The sequence below is a fragment of the Macroventuria anomochaeta genome (assembly GCF_010093625.1).
Source record: "Macroventuria anomochaeta strain CBS 525.71 unplaced genomic scaffold BU25scaffold_21, whole genome shotgun sequence".
In the NCBI taxonomy this organism is placed as follows: Eukaryota; Fungi; Ascomycota; class Dothideomycetes; order Pleosporales; family Didymellaceae; genus Macroventuria; species Macroventuria anomochaeta.
This window is the reverse complement of record NW_022985382.1, coordinates 65,531-82,091: the sequence shown is the minus strand read 5'-3', so window position 1 is coordinate 82,091 and position 16,561 is coordinate 65,531. Positions and strand designations below refer to the sequence as shown.

General features: G+C 51.2%; 8 protein-coding genes across 8 annotated transcripts; 4 read left to right on the top strand and 4 right to left on the bottom strand.

Annotated features, from left to right (window-relative positions):
• Positions 1 to 1,090: 1,090 nt before the first annotated feature.
• Positions 1,091 to 2,782, top strand: BU25DRAFT_344059 (amino acid permease; the record flags this gene model as incomplete). Its single annotated transcript, XM_033702984.1, has 4 exons — positions 1,091 to 1,314; positions 1,369 to 1,445; positions 1,496 to 1,771; positions 1,821 to 2,782. 4 exons carry the CDS (start codon positions 1,091 to 1,093, stop codon positions 2,780 to 2,782), a joined length of 1,539 nt encoding a protein of 512 aa, XP_033560501.1.
• A 54-nt stretch (positions 2,783 to 2,836) lies between these two features.
• On the bottom strand, positions 2,837 to 3,822 carry BU25DRAFT_93942 (glutathione S-transferase). The gene has a single exon (XM_033712269.1). The coding sequence runs from the start codon at positions 3,615 to 3,617 to the stop codon at positions 2,892 to 2,894; it is 726 nt and encodes a 241-aa protein (XP_033560500.1). The 5' UTR covers positions 3,618 to 3,822; the 3' UTR covers positions 2,837 to 2,891.
• A 949-nt stretch (positions 3,823 to 4,771) lies between these two features.
• Positions 4,772 to 5,104, bottom strand: BU25DRAFT_411721 (uncharacterized protein). Its single transcript, XM_033706625.1, has one exon. It carries the CDS (start codon positions 5,022 to 5,024, stop codon positions 4,854 to 4,856), a length of 171 nt encoding a protein of 56 aa, XP_033560499.1. The 5' UTR covers positions 5,025 to 5,104; the 3' UTR covers positions 4,772 to 4,853.
• Positions 5,105 to 5,614: 510 nt separating this feature from the next.
• BU25DRAFT_411720 (cleavage and polyadenylation specificity factor, 25 kDa subunit) lies at positions 5,615 to 6,886 on the bottom strand. Its single transcript, XM_033706624.1, has 4 exons — positions 6,821 to 6,886; positions 6,523 to 6,774; positions 6,228 to 6,475; positions 5,615 to 6,178 (listed from the first exon to the last, which is right to left on the bottom strand). The coding sequence occupies exons 1-4, from the start codon at positions 6,859 to 6,861 to the stop codon at positions 5,904 to 5,906; spliced, it is 816 nt and encodes a 271-aa protein (XP_033560498.1). The 5' UTR covers positions 6,862 to 6,886; the 3' UTR covers positions 5,615 to 5,903.
• On the top strand, positions 6,737 to 8,328 carry BU25DRAFT_93915 (NAD(P)-binding protein). The gene is made up of 3 exons (XM_033712267.1): positions 6,737 to 7,173; positions 7,226 to 8,129; positions 8,180 to 8,328. The coding sequence occupies exons 1-3, from the start codon at positions 6,972 to 6,974 to the stop codon at positions 8,208 to 8,210; spliced, it is 1,137 nt and encodes a 378-aa protein (XP_033560497.1). The 5' UTR covers positions 6,737 to 6,971; the 3' UTR covers positions 8,211 to 8,328.
• Positions 8,329 to 8,445: 117 nt separating this feature from the next.
• BU25DRAFT_440698 (FAD dependent oxidoreductase) lies at positions 8,446 to 10,358 on the bottom strand (the record flags this gene model as incomplete). Its single annotated transcript, XM_033709195.1, has 6 exons — positions 8,446 to 8,462; positions 8,688 to 9,474; positions 9,535 to 9,681; positions 9,732 to 10,002; positions 10,053 to 10,181; positions 10,228 to 10,358. 6 exons carry the CDS (start codon positions 10,356 to 10,358, stop codon positions 8,446 to 8,448), a joined length of 1,482 nt encoding a protein of 493 aa, XP_033560496.1.
• A 620-nt stretch (positions 10,359 to 10,978) lies between these two features.
• On the top strand, positions 10,979 to 12,282 carry BU25DRAFT_394944 (TauD-domain-containing protein; the record flags this gene model as incomplete). Its single annotated transcript, XM_033704766.1, has 4 exons — positions 10,979 to 11,446; positions 11,491 to 11,636; positions 11,691 to 11,752; positions 11,798 to 12,282. 4 exons carry the CDS (start codon positions 10,979 to 10,981, stop codon positions 12,280 to 12,282), a joined length of 1,161 nt encoding a protein of 386 aa, XP_033560495.1.
• A 130-nt stretch (positions 12,283 to 12,412) lies between these two features.
• BU25DRAFT_471860 (uncharacterized protein) lies at positions 12,413 to 16,559 on the top strand. Its single transcript, XM_033710830.1, has 4 exons — positions 12,413 to 13,011; positions 13,065 to 13,428; positions 13,479 to 15,178; positions 15,211 to 16,559. The coding sequence occupies exons 1-4, from the start codon at positions 12,906 to 12,908 to the stop codon at positions 16,374 to 16,376; spliced, it is 3,336 nt and encodes a 1,111-aa protein (XP_033560494.1). The 5' UTR covers positions 12,413 to 12,905; the 3' UTR covers positions 16,377 to 16,559.
• Positions 16,560 to 16,561: the final 2 nt, after the last annotated feature.

Genomic DNA, 16,561 nt, shown 5'->3' with positions numbered 1-16,561 from the left:
CCCTGCTGTATGGTCCTACGAAACCTACCGGACGTTATTTGATCTTTTTGACCAGTTGTATACAACATGCTTTGGTCATAATCTACATTCACACGCTCGTAACTTCGGCGTGCCGCTGTAAGTGTTCATACGCGTTTTCAACTCACTTGTGTATGAAATCGCGACGGCGTTCCGCAACCCTTTGGGATACCTCCACACTGCAGGACCCCACATTTAGACCATCGTCAATTTTTCGAAACGATTCACCTGGCTTGACACGATATTCGGTTGTATTTGTACTCCCCTTCCAACTCAAACATTTACGTCACACAAGGACATCAGTGGAAGAGCTCACATCCCCAATTGGAGTGATTCTGAAGTTCGGAATCTGCACAGCCTGTTCCGCATCAACTTCCGGACTATCTTTCAGCCGCCACCTCGTTATCTGCCGTGTGTCATGCGCCACCCGTGCCTATCCTCACTTCCTCGACCTATCTAGGGCTTTCCCCGCTCCTATCAGTGAGGATTAGGGCAAAGGCCCAGAGCAGTCTTCTTTCCTGTTCATGGTGGATTTGAGTGGTGGCTGCACCTGCACCTGCATCAGAACCTTCACGAGGGACACTCACCACTTCTAGTCAACCGTACACAGTGATTTCATCCAATATCCACCGTCGGTGAACTTGACCACTGCATCCTGGAGCTTCCGAAACGACCTTAACAATGTCTAGAAGGTTGTTGGCCAGAGTTTCACCAAGACCGGACGATACTAGGGATGTGCACTAACCCCCGCATTTCACGCGTGCCCCTGTCAAACTAGCGAACGAACGAGCAGCCCCAGTCTGTGTGGACAGTTACCGTACTTCCGGAACATTTCCGCTCTACTTTGTTCTGGCATATCACTATCTATCACTATGCACGTATCAAGGTCCACCAGAGATAGGTGACCTGAACATCGACCTTATCTTTCATCAACTAACACCGACCTTATCTTTCACCAACTAACATCGACCTTATCTTTCATCAACTAACATCGGCGCTTGTATAAGTTCTTGGTCATTTACTCGAAAATATGACAGAGATCCACTCAAAACCGACCCACGAACACATCAAAATGGCAGACTCAGTGGCAGATCCGGATACCAAATACTTCGCTACAACCACAGACGATGATGATCGCCTGGCTCAACTCGGTCACGTCCAAGAGTTGCAAAGGAATTATTCGATATGGTCGCTGGGCAGTCTTTGTCTCTGTCTGATGGCAACTTGGGAAGCCCTGTCGACAGTCATCGCGACTGCGTTAGCTACGGGCGGTGCCCCTTGTCTGTTCTTCAACCTGTGAGCCATCATCCATCAGGAATCTAGCGACAGGACCAACTCTCACATTAGCAGGCTCGTCTCAGTCATCTGTACAATTGCAATTGCTTGCTCCTTGAGTGAGGTTGCTTCCATCTACCCAACTGCAGGAGGTACGGCGCAATCCCAAGACCAGATGATACATTGGCTGACACTCAGATAGGACAATACCACTGGGTTGCGGCACTCTCTCCACCTTCGTCTCGAGCAACAGCGTCATGGTTCACAGGATGGATCAATGTCGGAGGACAAATCGTCCTTACTGCATCTGCTGCATTCGCGGCTGGTCTTCAGCTTCAAGCGTTGATCATCTTGAACGATGACTCTTACGTCCCAGCAAGATGGCAAGGTCTTCTATTTTACTGGCTCATCTTGCTATACGCCGCTGCAACCAACATCTGGGGTTCGAGGATTCTCCCTACTGCCAATCTGCTTTCCGGTAAGCAACCCGTAGCCGCAGACTTCCCCGATACACTAACCAGATTCAGGTGTACTGCACATGGCAGGCTTTCTTGCCATCCTGGTGACACTCGGTATCATGGCGCCCAAGAACTCCACTTCTTTCGTCTTTACAGAAGTATCGAACTCGAGCGGTTGGTCCAGTGACGGCATCTCGTGGCTCGTCGGTCTCCTCTCCTCTGTATACCCACTGCTCGGATACGACGCCGCATGCCATCTTGCCGAAGAGATGCCTCATGCTTCGCGCAATGTTCCTTTGGCTATGGTCGGCTCGGTCACGGTCAATGGCGTCCTCGGCATTGGCTACTGTATCATGCTCCTCTTCTCGGCCGGCACATTGGATGTTCTGCTTGCCACGCCTACCGGGTTCCCATTTATGCAGATCTTCCTCGATGCGACTAGGTCCGCAGCCGGTGCGACTGTTATGAGTTTGGTCATCACCCTCACTGCGATTGCAGCTACGGTGGCCGGAGTAACATCAACGTCCCGTACCGTTTGGGCCTTTGCACGTGATAAGGCCACGCCATTCGATCGCTACTTCGCATATGTCAATCACTCGTCTCACGTCCCAGTCCGCGCTGTCGTTCTTATTACAATCTTGCAGATGCTTCTCGGCTTCATCTACCTGGGCAACTCAACCGCCTTCAACGCCATCCTCTCGATGGCCATCCTCGGTCTCTACACTTCCTACCTAATCCCAATCATCTACTTCATGATCCACGGTCGTCCCAAGATGGCAAAACATGAGTTTGGTTTTTTCAAGATGCCTAAGTCATTGGGCTTAGGCCTGAATCTTCTGTCATGCGCTTGGCTCGTCCTGGCGATCATCTTCTCAACATTCCCAACTTCCATGCCCGTTACTGCGCAAAACATGAACTACTCCACCGTAGTCATGGTTGGCTGGGTAGTACTTGGCGGGATCTATTACATCATGTTGGGCAGGAAGAAGTTCGAAGTCCCCATGGTGGACCGCGAGGCGCGTGGCTTTTGAGCAGAGTGACTTCTATTCCGAGCGTAGTGCGCTATGATTTGTGTGCAATGCAACTATTCCAAGTATACTCATTTAACATCTCGTCCTCCAACAGCAGCTTTATCCAAGCTTACATCTTCCCCGCCATAGCCTTAGTAAACAACTCTATGGGCGCCGGCCCCTTCACACCTGATGTCTCCTCGAGGTCAATATTCGGATCGCTCTTCCCCATCGCCGTCTTATACGCCTGCCTCTCGCCGAATCTCTTCACCCACGCCTGGATACCTTCATACTCAGTCAAATCAATTGGCTCAAACTTCCGCATCGTAGTCAAGCACCAGCCCGTCATGACGTCTGCTGCCGTGAATTCATCGCCGGCAAGCCATTTGTGTGACAGCAAGCGGTTGTTCATGTGGTGCAAAGCATTCTTGACCCGTCCATCCGCGCCCAGATACCGGGCGTCTGTCGAGGAGTTTGGGATGGCGCCGCGCAGCATCGCGCGTCTGAAGATGGCGGGCTGCAAGGTGGAGTTGGAGAAGTGGAACCAGTAGAGATAGTCTGCAAAGTTCTTGTGCGAGGGGCCTAGGGCGAGCTTCCCGTTGGCGTATTTGCCGATGATGTACTCGACGATTGCACCGGACTCGGCCAAAGTGATGGGATTGGACGGGTCGGTGTGGTCTTCCAAGATGGGAGAAGCACCGAGAGGGTGCTTGGATTTGAGCTCTGGTGGTGAAAGGAGAGGCGAGCGCTGGTAGTTCACAAGCTTGTAAGGGATCTCGAGCTCTTCCAGGAGCCAGGGAATGCGCTCGCCTTGGCCGATTTGGAGATGGTGGACTGTAAAGTTTGGTGTTGCCATTTTGTTGGTCGTGGTGGTTTGTGAAAAAGGCTCTGATGGTGATTAGAGTCGAGGAAGCTTGTGGAGACTGGATTTGACATTTCGTCGCGGATCATGTCTTTATGTACTCTGGTCATCCTCGGTGGTTGTCGGCTTTGGTGGACGTGATCCACTCTGTAGACGCGTTTCCCGCTGACGGTGATTTGGCGATTCGACTCGGGTCCATGACGTCGCTTTTACCTTCTCCTCTTATCCTCCTCACCTCCTTCCTATCTCGAACTTCAAATACGACTCCAACAGTAGGCACCTATGAAACACACATGCAATGATCGCTCAGAAAGGTAGTCCATTCGTGATGCTGACACAGCCCGTCACGTGTGTTCGGCCGAAATTGCATGATTGGTAGAGACCACTCCGCTCTCAACCTTTACGATGCGGCTCATCCTGTTACAACACCACAACAAGTTTCCGAACGTTGCAGCAACAACTCTTCGGATGCTGCGATATCCGACAACGCAGGCAACAACTTTGCTGGGTGGAGCCATACGGACGAATGCGTTCCAGGTCCGAACGGCAACGCCGACAACATGGATCCAGTTTTTTCTCCTTTTAAATTCTCAAGAAGATCCAGAGCATGCAACTGCAAAGTCGCCTGACATGTTCGCGCTTGTTGACAATTGCAAATCCTAACATCACAAGGCTTAGTAATGAGCCTGCTGATCGTTACAAACAATCTTGTCAAATTTATATAGACAGATAATTGATGGTGCGCATAGTTACCAGGAGACACAGCTACCGATTTCTACCATTGAATCGATGAATCTATAGAGGATGTTTCTGATGGTATTCTGATGATATGCTGATTGTTGACCAACAATAACAGCTGAAGAAACTAGAACTACTCAAGAGCCATCTGTGGCATTATTGCTGATTAATTAACAGGCAAACTTGATTGAATCTCAGAAAGATGCTCGAACCCTGTGGGAAGCTACTCTTAAGAAGTATCAATAAAGATGCATTTTAAGCAAAGAACGTGACATACGATTCAAAGGTGATGAGGATAACAGCAACAAAGCGGACAGCTGCGGTAACGAAGCAAGCACTGATGCGGACAATCTGTTTTGGTTCCTTGATCTGCCAGCAGAGCTCTGCAAGTTCGTCTACGTTTTCTATTGCAAGGACGATTGAAAGACGCACAGCCGCGAATACGCGAGGCAGCCTAAGCATCCACGTTACTACGGAGGAAAAGCCGCAGGCTCATATCGTTCGCCGCCACCGCATAGCAACAACAAGGTTCTGTGCCAACAAGTTCGAAAGCAACTGATAGACCCTGACTCTTCTCCTGCCGGTACTCTGACAGCCTACAATCAGCACGAATTTCAACGGCAGCACAAAAGAGATTGCCCTGACCGCAAACATGAACACCATCATGAAACAGATATGGGTAAGGCCAATGCATGAGGCAACCTTTGTGAGAGTCTACCGCTGCTCTCACTAACGTCACGCCAGCTTTTCCGCGAAAGTTGGCCTTTCAGCTTCCTGGCTGGTCCTGGTCACCTGAGCTTTGAGGTTGCTAACAAAAATTTCAGCATCTTTCTGTTTCTGCCACTTGTACAGTTTTTGCAGCGTTAAGGCATCAATATCAACAGTAACATGGTAGACATGACAACCAAAGACAACGAAGATTAGGGGGTTGCATTGGCTGCAAGAAATAGCGCCTTGAGCTGCTTCACAAACACTAGATCAGAGTGGCGCAAGCAAGAGTGGGAAGACGACTACAACTACGTGTAACGCGACAAAAGCACACTTGGAGCTTACATGTTCTCTCTGCGTCAGGTCGTAGCATTGTACCATGTTAATGTCTTAGAGTGGCAAAATCTCTGGAGTGAGTGATTGCAAAGATGTGAAGTCATAACAGCTGACGAATGAGTCTGGCCGCTTCCAGATTACGAGGTAGTCATTGCGATCATGGAAGTCATCAACAAAGCACTCGAGTATCGGTTCGGACACAAAGGCCACTACGACAGAGGTATATACGAGGCTACTATTACTGGATATCGATCAAATTTGGATCGATTCGTTGTGTATTGTGCAAGATGATCTCGAATATTGGAATATCCAGAGTCTGCAAGTTGGAACTGACGATATCATCACATACTGATACCGAAGTTTGGTAGAGCGTTCACTCCAGATCATTACACCCACCCAATGAGCCCGACTTGCAATCCACAAGAACCTTCGGCAAACGCCTAACACCTATCATGCATCAGTCAAATAGCATCAGGAAAACAAAGATGGACAAGAACGTTACGATATTGTAACATCGCTCGCCTCATCTCCGTTTTGCTGCATGTTGACATCCTCTCCTCCAGCCAAGACCTTTGTTTGCACGTTCGCATCCATTGGGCCAACGCCAGGCGTTGTGGCTGCAACATTGCCCTCCTCGTCGATGAACTCGAAGTTGTAGCGCGAAAGGAGGTGAGGAATCGCCGAGAGCTGAGGCCCGTAGCGCGCGGTGTTGTCGTAGAGCTCGAAAAGCGGGACGGCGAGAAGCTTCATGTTCTTGGGTACACTGAGTACCTCTGGTACGAGATTAGCATGCAATCAATACACAGGGGTCAGGTGACGTACTGCTGCGCGGCAGCTGGATGAAGTACAGCTTCTTGCACTCCTTTGGCCGTGTGACGTGGGCGGGGATGAAGGGGTACATGAACGTCTCAAAGTTTGGGCGCCACCACTGCGCCAATGTGTCACCGACCTGCCACTCGTCGTTGACGCCCTCGCCTGTGAACTGCGTGCCGACGGGTGCGAGGCGCTCGTTCAGGCGCGCCTTGAAGCCTTCGATCTCATCGTCTTCAGCACGGAGGTAGTCGCCGGGGCTCGCTGATGTCAGCATGGTCTTCATTGTAGTGGCGAGAAGACGTACAGCTTAAAGAAGGCATTCGCGATCTGCAGCATGAGGATGTGCGGGTGGTTGTGCTCGTGGCAGACCAGAATAGCCTCGCTCGTCCGTCGCATGCCATGCTCGTTGTAGTGCTCTTCGAGCCGCTTCAGGCGCGCAAGTACTGAAGGATCTTCCTCAGGTTGGCCATCTTTGGTGCCGAATGTGTAGTTGCTGAGGGGATATAGGCGGATCGTCTTGGGCTGGTTCGCATTGAAGTCCTTTGGCAAGATGGGGCTGTCCAAGGTCAGCTTGGAGGAACCTGATTCGGCAGGATCCCTACGGGTATGAGCTCTGGGAAGCGTTCTGCGTTATTGTCGACATGCTGCTTGCTGTTGTGTTCAAGTGATTGAGTCGGGAAGCTTCGCGACAATCGGCGCCAGCAATCGCGACCCTGAGGCGGTGACAGGGATATCAGACTCGCTTGACGGGGCATGTGGGGCTTCGACTTTCACCAGGGTTCGACGACCCTGATGTCATTGGCCAAACAAACAACAACAATCATGACATCGAGCACAAGCTTCCCTCCCATACTAGTCTTCGATGCTGTCTCCGGAGAGTATCGAGACCCGAGCGATTCTGCTGGTACTACTGCCAAGGTAGATGCGCCTACACGCACCGTGTTGGTCACTGGAGGTACTCAATCTGAATGAAATCATACGAATAGCTTACTGATGGAAAAGCACAGCCAGCGGTCTCCTCGGCCGCCAAGTGCAGCGCCAGTTCGCGAGAGCAGGATGGAGAGCCGTTGGCACAGGCTTGAATCGCATCAACCCACCAGATGTTGTGAAGCTCAACATTCTCAACGTGAAGGACATCAATAGTGTACTAGACGATGTGAAGCCCAATGTCGTTGTCCATTGCGCCGCAAATCGCTTCCCAGACTCGTGTACCGCCAACCCAGCAGCTGCTCGCAACATCAATGTGCAAGCCAGCCGGGCATTAGCTGAGGCCACCGTAGCTCGAGGCATCTTCCTGATCTATATCTCCACCGACTACGTCTTCCCAGGCCGTCCGGGCGAAGCGCCCTACAAATCAACCTCAGACCCGGATCCACCAAACGTGTATGGCCGCACCAAGCTCGAAGGCGAGCGCGCCGTACTCGACGTAGCAACCCAAGCAAACGCCCGCAACAAAGCTGTCGTCATCCGCGTTCCCGTCCTCTACGGCTCCTGCGACGAGCCCAAAGAGAGCGCCGTCAACGTCCTCATGTCTCAGCTCTGGGCTGCGCAGAAGCTCTCATCATCAGAACCCAAGATCCAAGTCGACGACTACGCGCTGCGCTTCCCTACCAACACGGAAGACGTTGGACGCGTGTGCCGCGATGTATCAGACTTCTACCCCAGCACAGAGAACGCAGGCAGGGTACTGCCGAAGATCTTGCAGTTCTCAAGCGAGGATCAGATGACGAAATGGCAGATTGTGCAGACGTTTGCTGAGATCACGGGACTGCCGCTCGATAACCTTGCGCCGTCGAAGCCGGAAGACGAGCCTAGTGATGGGACGACCCGGCCGTATGATTGTCATCTAGACACCAGTGAGCTCAAAGATCTAGGAATTGATGCGAGTACCGTTGGGTTCAGGGAGTGGTGGTACGTGTTCTGGTCCGATATGAGTGATTGGAATACTAACGACACAACAGGAGCAAGGAACTCGGTGTGTTCCAGCGATAAGCATCTCGACGGTTGCAGCAATACCATACCCCAGTTCTAACCCGCTTTTCGGATGGTCCTAGTGGATCTGGCATTGCTCTGCCTCAGCCATGGTCTTGCGGACAGGCTGGAAAGAACGTCCTTATTCTGGCCCGGGATCGTTTGCTCGTGCCCAACACTCCGAAACAATCTTCACGCTACAAACTTCTGGCCTTGAACAATGACGTGAGGTGTTGGATTTATTTCTCCACGATTTTCAAGGAAGATTTAAGTCTGATTCTCGGCTTAGATCAACCCCCTGCACGTCTACTCGCAAGCCGCCCTCAATCATGTCTCCATGCCAAAGTTTAGCTCGCAGGAAAACTGCATAAAATCTATCACGTGGTTCTATCTGAATGATGTGAAATCTTCTGAACACTCCCCTGTCCTACGCAGCAGCCTGCACCAATGTCTCCTTCCCCTCTGTCGCACCCACCTCAAACGCTCCCAGACTCTGACAAGTGACCCCAATCCTCTTCTCTTCCCCCGTCGGAGCTGAAAACAGCGCCTTAATCCTCTGCAGATGCTCCTCCCTCGCCTCCCTCCAACTCTCCGAATGCCCCTCCAACCTCCTCTTCCCCTTCCTCTCCAAATCCGCATTCACCCACTCCAGCAAGTCATCAACATACTCCTCCTCCTTACCCCTGAGACTATGAAATACCTTGCCATATCCTTTCGTTTCGACTCTTTGATCGTATTCACGCCTCATGTTTTCTTCTCTCGGCAGCGTCGCAAGCCCAGCAAACACCTTTGCAACAACCATCGCCTGGAAGTCGAATAAAGTGAATGTTGCGGTGAAGAAGGGCACGCCAACGAATGCGAGACTGGGATCCGGGATGTAGAAGATGTCTTTGTGCAGGTTGTGGAACATCGTGCCGTCTGTGACTAGTATTCTTTCGTCTGCACGGTGCACGGGCGTGGTGTCGGAGTGCAGGTGCGGGAGGAAGGGGAGCATGATGTGATATCCGGTGCATAATATCACATGATGTATATCGCACAGCTTTTGTCCGGATTTCAACGTAGCGGTCAAGGGGATTGGGTCAGAAGGGTGGAGGGTGGAGGTGGTGGTGTCAGTTGGGAGTTCGAAAGAAACAACTTCATCCACCCGGATGCCGTTCTCGGGCAGCAGGGAGGCAGACAGATCGAATGTGCCGTTGCGGTGGGATTGGTAGATTGTGTGTGCGATGGGGCCGAGTTCGCGGGCGATGTCGGTGGAGGATACGGAGCCACCGATTAGTAGGAAGTTCTAAACTTCGTCAGTTTCTATTCCGAGAGATACGATTGCGAGGTAGAGGTGGACGCGTACTTTGCCTTGAAAGTCTTCGGGCTTGCGGTAGCCTTTGGAGTGCTGCACTCGGCTGGGATATGCGCGCTTCCAGTCTGCTAGGCCAGGGATATCTGGTACTCTAGCGGCGTGGTAGTGGCCTGATGCTACGACTACGGCATCGAATTCCTGATTTCAAAATCAGACAGAGGTTTGCTCAGTGGTAGAATGATACATACAGATGTGGTTGCATTCAGAGACAGACTTCCGTCGTCACGTGTTTGTAACGTTGCAGTTCGGACAGCCCACTTCTCACCATTCTTAGATACGTTCTGAACCTCGGTGTTGTACTGTGTGACGGCATCAACAGCAGTCTTTTTAGCTGTGTCTTGGATGTAGTCTTTCAGCACGCTATGTGACACAAAGTCCTCTGTGCCAGGAGGAAACTTGTTCAGTGTATTCTCAAGCAGACGTGTGGCTACGTTGTTCTTTAGCCCGATATAACATGGTCTGTTTTGCAATCAATGGCGTGTCCATAATCTTGGGCTGGTGGTTCCTACCCTGGCGGTGCGTGCAATAGTCGTTTAAGCTCCAAGTCATTGACCTCCTCTTTCGCGTACGTACTCCAAGCTTTTGATGCTAGCACTGATGGATATGCAGGCTCGAGTGGTTTTCGCTCGTCATAGAACCTGATCAGAATTAGCACAATCATGTCGATCTGGATCAAAAACTTACCAAATGCCGCCTGCAGCGCTCGAGCGCTCGAAGACGGTCACGTCTAGACCTTCTTTCTTGAGATGTGCTGCAGTCACAACACCCGAAATACCCGCCCCAATGACAGCCACACGTTTGTTACTGGTAGACATGCTGAATATATACAGTAGAGATGTAAGACAGATGAAAGTAAAAGATAACCAGAAAACGATTCGTGATTGAGGTCAGATTTTCATGGCCAATTTTCTGATGACTGCCGAGGACGGAGCCTAGAAGTACACAAGGTTGCAGCGATCGGCCGAACAGACAATGTTGCACACTACATGCATGTACGAACTGTATATACTTTTGCACACACTTCATCCGTGGTGGGCAGGCGTAGCCATTTACGTGAGCTAATCTGATGTGAGCAGAGCGCAATAGTGGATAAAGATAGCATCATTTGTTCCTCGCGTACGCCTCAGATCGAAGGATTCCAACAAAAACGCTTTGCAAACCGGCGTTCAACGCGGCGTCTAGAAAAGCGAGGTTTGTCCGGCGATAGGATTCGAGATGCTCAATGGTGAATGGACGTGCGCAATAAGCTAGTGAATTGACGTGATCGTTGAACCCCGCAACACCAACGTCGCGCGGCATGAACATGTGCTTCCGAGCTGCAATACCTAATGAAGCATTAGTAAGTGTCGTCTGATCGGATGAGGGGCTCGGTGATATAAGAGCAGCCACTGAGCTTGATTGGAATAAGCACAAGCTTACTCCAGAATACTTCACCATGGCACCTATTGCAATCCCAGTCAACTCAGACATCCAAGAGAAGGACACTGTCCAGCCCAAGAAAGATACATTGGCTCTTCCAGAGGCGGCAAGAAAGAGACTCGAGAAAGCTGGCGTTGACTTGTCCAACGGGTACCCGTACAGACCTGCTAAGCCATTGTACCTGGACGACGTGTACAAAATCAGGGACTATGATCGCGAATATGTGGATCCTGGCTCTAGAGCCGACCCAGAGAAAAAGGCTCTGCTCAGTGCGGCAAAGGAAGTCATCCATCTCACTGCTCATATCGGTACTGAGATCGTTGGTCTGCAACTGAAGGATCTTACCGACCAGCAGAAGGATGAGCTTGGCCTGCTGATTGCGGAGAGGAGTGTGGTTTTCTTCAGAAACCAGGACATTTCGCCGCAACAGCAACTGAAATTGGGTGAATGGTATGGTGAGATCGAGGTTCATGTGGGTTCTCTAGTGCGTCTTGACGACGACGTGACAATGGTTGACCACAAATGCAGCCTCAAGTACCTTCAGTACCAGGTGTACCAGGCACGACCGTGATTTGGCCTGCGTTGCAGGCTACTGAGATTCTACCCAGCTTCAGACAGACTGGAGGAGCGTCCAGGTGGCACACTGATCTCGTGCACGAAAGGCAACCCGCGGGGTAAGAGTGCAGGAGCTGCGGAGCTGCATCTGAACATGAACTGACAGACTTCAGTGTGACCCACCTGCATAACGATACCATTCCAAAAATTGGCGGCGACACTTTGTGGGCTTCGGGTAGGCATTCTTGTCGATGTTGAGATCAAGAGCTGACCGGCGTAGGCTATGCGGCGTATGAAAAGCTTTCGCCAGACTTCAGGAAGATCATCGACGGCAAGCAGGCTGTGTACCGCAGCGCTCACCCATACCTTGACCGAAATAACCTCACAGCCGGGCCGAAGTACATCGAGCGTGTGCATCCGCTCGTTCGAGTGCACCCTGCCACAGGCTGGAAAGCACTCTGGGTCAACCGAGCCATGACAGTCCGAATTGTTGGCCTGGACAAAGCTGAGAGCGACCTGATCCTTGGGTACCTGTACGATGTGTATGAGAAGAATGTTGATATCCAGGTGCGATTCAGGTGGACGCCGGGTACCTCGGCGCTGTGGGACAACAGGATCACAATCCATAACGCCAGCTGGGATTATGAAGGGACTGAGCCGAGGCACGGTACGAGAGTGACTGCGCTGGCAGAGAAGCCGTTCTTCGATGCAAAGGCACCGACAAGGCGACAGGCTCTCGGTCTTGCTGGTCCGGATGATATTTGATGGTATGTCGATGAACAAGACGCGAAGGAAGGGAAAAGGCGCGAATGTGGGGCAGCCGCTACCGCTAGCGCCACTTCCTAGCGTGTCTCGGGCGCGGTTGCGGCTGCTCCCTTTCACCTTCTTCGAGACTCAGCACCATAACCCAACATCACATCCATCACCATTTGCGCCAAGCAGGTCTTTCTTCTTGATTCTATCGATTGTTTTCTTTTGATCTGATTTCGTGTTCGCGCAACACTTTCGTCATGGCTCTGCAGCAACGAGCTTCAGGTGACCTACTCATGAATTGTGCACCAGCATAGTAGCTCTTCTGGGCACTGCAGACCCCCAGGATCCTCTCCAAATATACACGGTGATCCATGGAGTTCTTCTAGATACGGGCGCGGTTCGGGTTCCAATACAGTGGTCTTCTTGCAACCTAGTGTTTTGAGACTTCTAGGTCGCAGAATTGATTGGAGCGTGCGGCGTAGCAGCGGTTAGCCTGCAGGTACGGCGGTTACACCCATACCACACTGCTGTTAAGTATCCGCCAACATGCAATGTGATGCGGTCCAGCCTCATATTTCTGTTGTTGTTTCTGTTCTCCTTCTCTTTCGCCTTTGTTTTCGGTTCGGATTTTAGTTATGAATCGTGTCGCACCAGTTGCACGCTCAAGTGTTGACGACAGCGTCAAGTCGCCAAATGTTGAGATTGGGTCTGTGTCTACAGGAAGCCATGACGGAGCGTCTCGTGAGTTTGCTTTATCGGAAAGTAGCGATCGATCCGCAATTGACGCCATATAGCATCAAAGACCTGGAAGCCACCTGCTCTTCGCTCCCCAGTACTGATACTGACGATCCTGGTTTGTTGGGGGCTCATTGCTATTCTCCAGGTCTTTCTCGTCAAAAGCCAGCATGACGGAGGCGTGCTCTTCGCGCCCAAGATCGGCGAACTTCCTTTTCGTCAACAATTCCTCTATTTGTATCTTCCTACTGTGATCGCTGTGCTGTTCAGCATATACTGGGCTTGGATCGACCTGGAAACGAAGAGAATGGAGCCTTACTATCAGTTGAGTAAGGAAGACGGTGCTCTTGGCAGAGACTCTCTTCTCCTACACTACCCATTTGACTTCATCCCATTGGTTCCGATTAAGGCAGCTAGAAAGCGGTAAGTGTAATGTCTTTAAACATGTGCCACTTTTTGGCTAATTTTCGTAGCCACTGGCCGGTCTTCTGGGGGTCACTTCCTGTACTATTAGTCACATTTGGCTTGGTACCCTCGCAGGCGGGTATTTTTTCTGTGGAAATGATTACCCGCACTTCAGATACTGCTTTCAAGCTTTCGACGTACTCTATGCCGGCTGAGATACAAGCAAATAACCTGTCAATGCGCTTCGCGCAATCGACGTATGGGATCGCTACTCTGAACGAGACTTTGCCTGGCTTTATGGCACGCAACTACACACTTGCACCTTTCAGGCCTACAACGAACGAGGGTGCCTCATCAGAGAGCCAGTCCACTTGGACTGCCACAACGACCATGTACAGTCTCGATATGTACTGTGAGTCCGCACCTGCCATTCGAGAGAGCAGAGGCCGGAGCACCTCAGTCCAGTATAAGAGCAGTGGAGGCTGTAACGTCACGCTGGGACTGACAGGGAACTTGACCCAAGGTTCAAACTCCAACAGCTTCTACTCACCACTATTGAATATGAAGGACTATACGGCAATGTACATCGGATACTGGAACAACGGCTTCGCGGATTGGTCGCTGGACAGTAGCTGCCCATCAGACCAAAACGCAACCTTCTATGCTGCCTTTGCGAAGAACAAGGCACGAGCCGAAGATTCTCCTAACAACGTTACCGCAATCTTCTGTTATCCAGGCTACTACCAACAGGAGGTGAACGCAACTGTTGACGCCCTGACCCAGGCGCCCCTGAAGGTAGTGCCCATCGGAGCCAAAGAGCCCCTCAAGGGTGGCATCTTCAACCAAACATCCTTCGAAGAACAGGTTGGCTCAGGCTCATCGAACTACAATGTCAGAGGCGACACTATGCCAGGAAGCTCGATGCCCGACTATCTGGAGAAGATCGCACAAACAAATGTTAGTTTCCAAACAGGGTCCCAGGGAGGAGGTGTCGTACAGCCTATGGTAGGACTGGCTCTCGCAGTCAGTAATTGCCTTCTCGAAGAGTACCTGGACTGGAAGGTCCTTAGCAAGTCATACGCGGATGCTTACAGGTTACTCTTCGCCCGTGCTATGGTCGACATCTTAGGTAATGGCTTCGAGACTTCTGACGCAATCGTTGGAATCCATCAATATACTATCCAAGCCGTCATTTTAGAGCCGGTGTTCACGTACATTGTGGAGGGCTTGCTCGGAGCTATCTCGATCGCAACTTCGGTGCTACTCTACCTCTCCATCACGCGGAAGCGAAACCTGCGATCAGACCCAAGCACTATCGCAAGTGTCATGACCCTTGTGGCTGATAACGATGCTCTGCTCGCTGATTTTGAGGAGTTAGACTGTTGCACGCTCAATGAAGTATGGGAAGCTTTGGCAGAGAAGAGGTTCCGGCTTGTTGATGACGGTCAACGTACCGGTATTGAGGCGATCAGCTCTGCAGCGGATGCTATCTTCACTGCTCAGCAACCAACAACGCTATCCCAGCGCCAGAACACCTCACGAGAGATTGCGAAACCCGTCCGTCCCAAAGAGTTCAGTCTCTGGATGTCTATACCATTTGTGGGCCTCTTTATCGGCCTGGGCATCGCTCTTGCCATCATCTTTGCCAAAGCACAAGTCAATGGCCTACCGCTCCCTTCGAGTAACAAGCTTGTGCAGAACCTGCTCGAGAACTACATCCCCACTGCACTGGCAACGCTTATTGAGCCCATGTGGGTCCTGATTAACCGTTTGCTATGTATGCTGCAACCGATCGAGCAGCTGCGAGGTTGCAAAGCAGAAGCAAAAGACTCTATCGATGCCAACTACAGCTCATTGCTCCTCAGCTCACCTTGTTGAAGGCTCTGAGATCAAAACATTTCGTACTTGCTGCAGTGTGCGCCATGGCTCTTCTCGCGAACCTTTTGGCCATTGCCTTTGCTGGCATTTCCAACCAGAATACGAACGATATGCTGCACGCGATGGTTTTCGACCCACCATTCGAGATGAAATTCGTTTATATCAACGGCAGTATTGTACCCAAGAGCAACGAAGAGATTGGGTCTTTCGAAGCCTCTGGTGCCTTCCGTGGCGGCAACTCTCAAGACCAGTTTCTGGTCGCTGAGTCAAATTTCACTAGAGGAACCCCATTGCCTCCTTGGACTGACGAAAAGAGTTTTTACCTCCCGTACATGGCTTCCACCACTGCAAATGCCACAAAAGGCCGCCGCTACCGAGCAGAGACGACAGTCTTTGGTGCTGAGTTAGACTGCGACATGCTGAAGGCTGATGTTGACTACCATGGCCGCATCGTCAACGACATCGCAGACCCCCATCTCGAGTTCAACGTTACCACTTCATCAAACACCACTACGATATGTCCCAGCAACGGGTTTACCTTTGTACACTGGGAACCCTCAGACACTGCGGCTCCCAAGAGATTCCATGCAAGTTGTCAAAGTGGTCCGAGTGCTGCGGAAGTTATGTTTTTGCTGGATGCAAATGCCAATGCCACCAAAGCAGGGAAGGATGCATGCATGTCTACCATGGTCATGGGCTGGATCAGAGCTCCAAATGGTTCATGTGGAACGTTTGAAAATAGGGACTTGATCGATACCAATGCGGCTTTTGTTCGCTGCAAGCCTAGACTGGTCATAGGTGCAGCCTCCGTCCAGGTCGATGAGGACGGCCGATTGCAAGAGCCGGTCAAAGAACTTAAAATCCTTGATCTTGCCGGAGACCCGTCCCAGACTTTCAGCAATGACCCCGTCAACCTTATGAGACAGAGCAACAAGTACTTGTTCAAGTTCGGTATCGCGGACTCCGAGTGGCACAATGACAGCCGTGCGGGAGATTACATGAACTACTTCGCACTGCGAGACAGCAATAGCAGCAGGCTCGTTGATCCCACGCAAAGGCCCCCGACGCTTGATGACATCCAAAAGTAACTAGGAAAGGCGTACTCGAGGCTTTTTGCAATCTGGCTGGGCACCAATAAGGAGAAACTTTCGGTTCCACGGACAACAACAGACCAAGCTCCCATCAATGGCTGGACTGTGGTGACAGAACAACGACTCTTCCTCTCCACGCCGATGTTTGCTATGTCCGAAGGTATTCTGTTCACCTACTTCCT